We start from the raw sequence: 3,451 nt of genomic DNA, 5'->3' as shown, positions 1-3,451 counted from the left end.
AATGAAATAGACTTGTGATGTTAACAATTTTTTTTATCACTTTATTAATTGTGATTACTACTGGTTTCAACAAATTCCAAGCTGGATTGCACTGAAGAATACTGGTGAGAATATTATGAATGTCGCATGATGGATGGTGAATGTATTCAACATAAATACATAACTTTCACACTATTGCAATTTTACTAATATATGTTTTCATGGTTAGTGTTAGTCTTCACTACAACAAGCAAGAGAACTTAATAATCAAAATTAGTGTATGAACGAAAACCTGAAATTATCAGATGCAAGGAACTTTTAAAATCACACCCAAATTAGGGTGTAAAAAATATATTAGTGATATTTACATGGATGAGATCTAGCTATCATTGAAGTTTCCTTTTGAATGAAATTTGTGCTTGATTTTATGTCTACTTGCAGTTGTTAAACAGGTATTTGACAATAAGCAAAATCATGTGAAGCCTAAGGTTCTCTTTATGTGCAGAATTTCATACATTTTGGGACTGGACAGTTAACTCAAGGTTACTATTGTAACATGCCTGCTACAGCCAGATATGGCTAAAACCCAGAACATACAAGATTGACAATAACTAGCTTCAAATATCACACTGCTGTACATAGCTTCTAAATTATTTTGTAAATGTTTCTGTCTACCACAAACTACACTCATCAAGGTTTACAAGTTAATGTAGCATCCTCCATAATAAGCACTTTTGCAGTAATGATCCCATCATCAATCTAGACTACACAAGAGCTTTGTAATATGACAGCTTTTTTATTTAACATGTTGAGAGGAGGCCACACCCAGCCACTGGCACTTGGTGCAGCTTATGATGCTATACAGTACAGTGAATGGTTGAAATTACTTGTAAACTTTAGTTTATAGTTTCTGTGCATTAAGACATACTCTAATATCATTCTAAAGTGTGCATGTATGGTATGGCTATGGTGATTGGATGTAATTATTTGAAGCCCAAACAATCAACCTAGTCTAATTATCAATTAGGTATTCTTTATTACTAAATAGTTTTGGCTGATAATTTGCTGGTGTGTTGAGGAAAGCCCTGAAAAGGGCTCTTTGAAGTTGTAGATTCAATCCTGGGTCTTCTTGTTAGAAAAGCTGATGTGCTGTCCACTTGACCATGGTCTCCCCCTCTCCATTAGATATTAATCAAGCTAACTATTTGAATGGTTTCAAGAGAGATATCCAGGTTTTACTGACTTTTGTACAAGGTTGAATCAGTGTATTATCAGTTATGTTTGGTTCATATAATATTATTTTTGTATTATTTCATTTTATTGTATGTTTTTTTTTCTGACAGATGGACTATTTCAAACAGATCACTATTACAGTGTCTTGTAAGTCTATAATGTTCCTGAATTTTGACCCTTGTTGGTCTTTTTTTTGTTCTTCCAATGTATTGGGATGTTATATTTACAAAATACGTTGTAAATGATGTTTTTTGCCCTCCACTTGGGCTTTAGATAGCTTGGTGTGTCATAGTTGCAATCATATTTTGTTGTGGCATCTGAATTCTAGTCTGATACTGTTTGTAAATCCTCTCTATGTTTTTCAGAGATCTTTAGAATAGGGAAATGGCTGTGTGCCTGTTTATTATTGTTGTTTATCTTATTGTTCAGGGTATGTCTTTTCAAGGATTGTTGTAATGATGAGTTTTTCTTCCTACTTCTTTTTATCTTTTGTATTATAAATTACTAATTCTAAAACATATGAATTTTTGCAGTGCTGGGGTAGTTTGATTTATAGTCAAGGTATTTACCAGTATCGAAATAGTTGTTTACTGAAAATTGTTTAATTCTTGTGTGATAATAATAAGTCTATAATAAAAGCAAACAATATTGTAAAGTGAAAAGTGATATCATTTGATAAAAAGAAAAATGTGCCTCTCAGTACCATGAACCAATAAATTTCAAATATTTGTCAGTATACCCACAATTGGGTTTCATGGGAAAACCAGTAATACAGTAAGACCTGGTGCATTACTGGGCACTAGTAAGAACCAGTAACTCAGTGAGCACGATGCAGTAGACGCCTGTGTTACTTGTTTTGTTGTCAACTTGAACTACAAATAGGAATATCAAATTAAGTAACTAAATGTCCTTCACAGCTTCCATTTAGACTAAAATTAAAACATTTCACAAATATATTACTTAACAAATTTGAAATAATCAACTATCTTTTGTTTTGAAATGTAATACAACATACACAATTACTCAGGCAAATAAACAAACTATACATATCACCAACAGCAATGTAAGCACAGGATTAAATTCATAAACTGTGTAAAAACATTTCTTTAAATATGTATTATTTATATTAAAACAACTGCTTAATTTCCTTGTATATATATAAAAAAAAAAAAATAAATCATGCTGATCTTAAATTACTTAACTGAATAACCCACACACACTTTTGTTGTGAACTTTCATCATTTGTAGAAATTTCTTCCTGTTTATGAAATACAGACTGGAGAGGAAGTCTTCCTATAAAACAAATGGTGAAAAAATGAGTTAATTAATATTTTCTAAGAAACAGATATCAAAACAATTATTACTAAACAAATCAGCTATTTTGATCTCCTTTGAAATTTTTTGTTTTATATGTTTCATAACTTATACTTTAATATCCTCCAAAAACATATTAAATAAAATGACAAGAACTTGTGGCATTTCATAGAGTAACAAAGCACTCCATTATGCGATCTTCGGAATAGTGGGAGATTGTTACATATTAGAATGTTAAATGGTCTGAAATTGAGTTAACTGATAATTCAAATTTAGTAGTTAAATTGTACTTTGGATTTAGTATTTAAATACATGCCGATATATTAGTCAATTTATGATATTTGACAACAAGATTGATACACATCGTCTTCGTTTTTAACACAAATACGTTTTAATATACACACAACAATACAATTTACAGTAATAGTTATTACAAACAAAGATTTGTAAACAAAAGTTTCACAAACTTACAAACAATATAAAATCTTCTTTCTAGTTTGGAACTCCCTTGATATCTTATCAAGAGTTTACGATGAGCGAGTTAATTACGAGTTGATGTAAGTACGATTCGCTGGGAAGCTAGCTAGCTTTGTCCTTGGCCACACACACTAGGTTTTCCATGGTTAAAGTTAGGTAATGTTTTTGTAAAAATACTAATGTCCGATGAGAATCCACTGAAGTTAAGTGATTTGTAATGTTCAAAATTTATAAATATTCCTAGTCAAATATCTTAAGTTTTCCAATTGATAAGCATTGTAAAAATCACAATAAACCAGGGAACCTTTTAGCAAAAAGTATGGTATAAACCAGTTGTCTGCAACCTTTTTTGATCGCGGGTCAATTATTTTTGTTGTTGAAAAATTTAGCATTGTGTTGGATCAGTGATAATCATATAATTATTAATATCGGTACATGTATTTTAAAT

At 30.7% G+C, this 3,451-nt stretch overlaps 1 protein-coding gene across 2 annotated transcripts in view; it reads right to left on the bottom strand.

Moving 5' to 3' along the window:
* Nucleotides 1-3,451, bottom strand: part of LOC106464490 — a 17,873-nt gene that overhangs the window by 1,312 nt on the left and 13,110 nt on the right. The window contains exon 4 of one of the 2 annotated variants that reach the window (XM_022392220.1): nucleotides 2,415-2,505. In XM_022392220.1, coding sequence (XP_022247928.1) covers nucleotides 2,415-2,505 — 91 coding nt within the window. The remainder of the gene's footprint in view (nucleotides 1-2,414; nucleotides 2,506-3,451) is intronic. The other variant, XM_013924634.2, reaches the window with a different exon arrangement.

Source organism: Limulus polyphemus, unplaced genomic scaffold, assembly GCF_000517525.1.
Source record: "Limulus polyphemus unplaced genomic scaffold, Limulus_polyphemus-2.1.2 Scaffold1666, whole genome shotgun sequence".
Lineage (NCBI taxonomy): Eukaryota > Metazoa > Arthropoda > Merostomata > Xiphosura > Limulidae > Limulus > Limulus polyphemus.
This window is presented reverse-complemented; position numbering and strand designations above follow the sequence as displayed.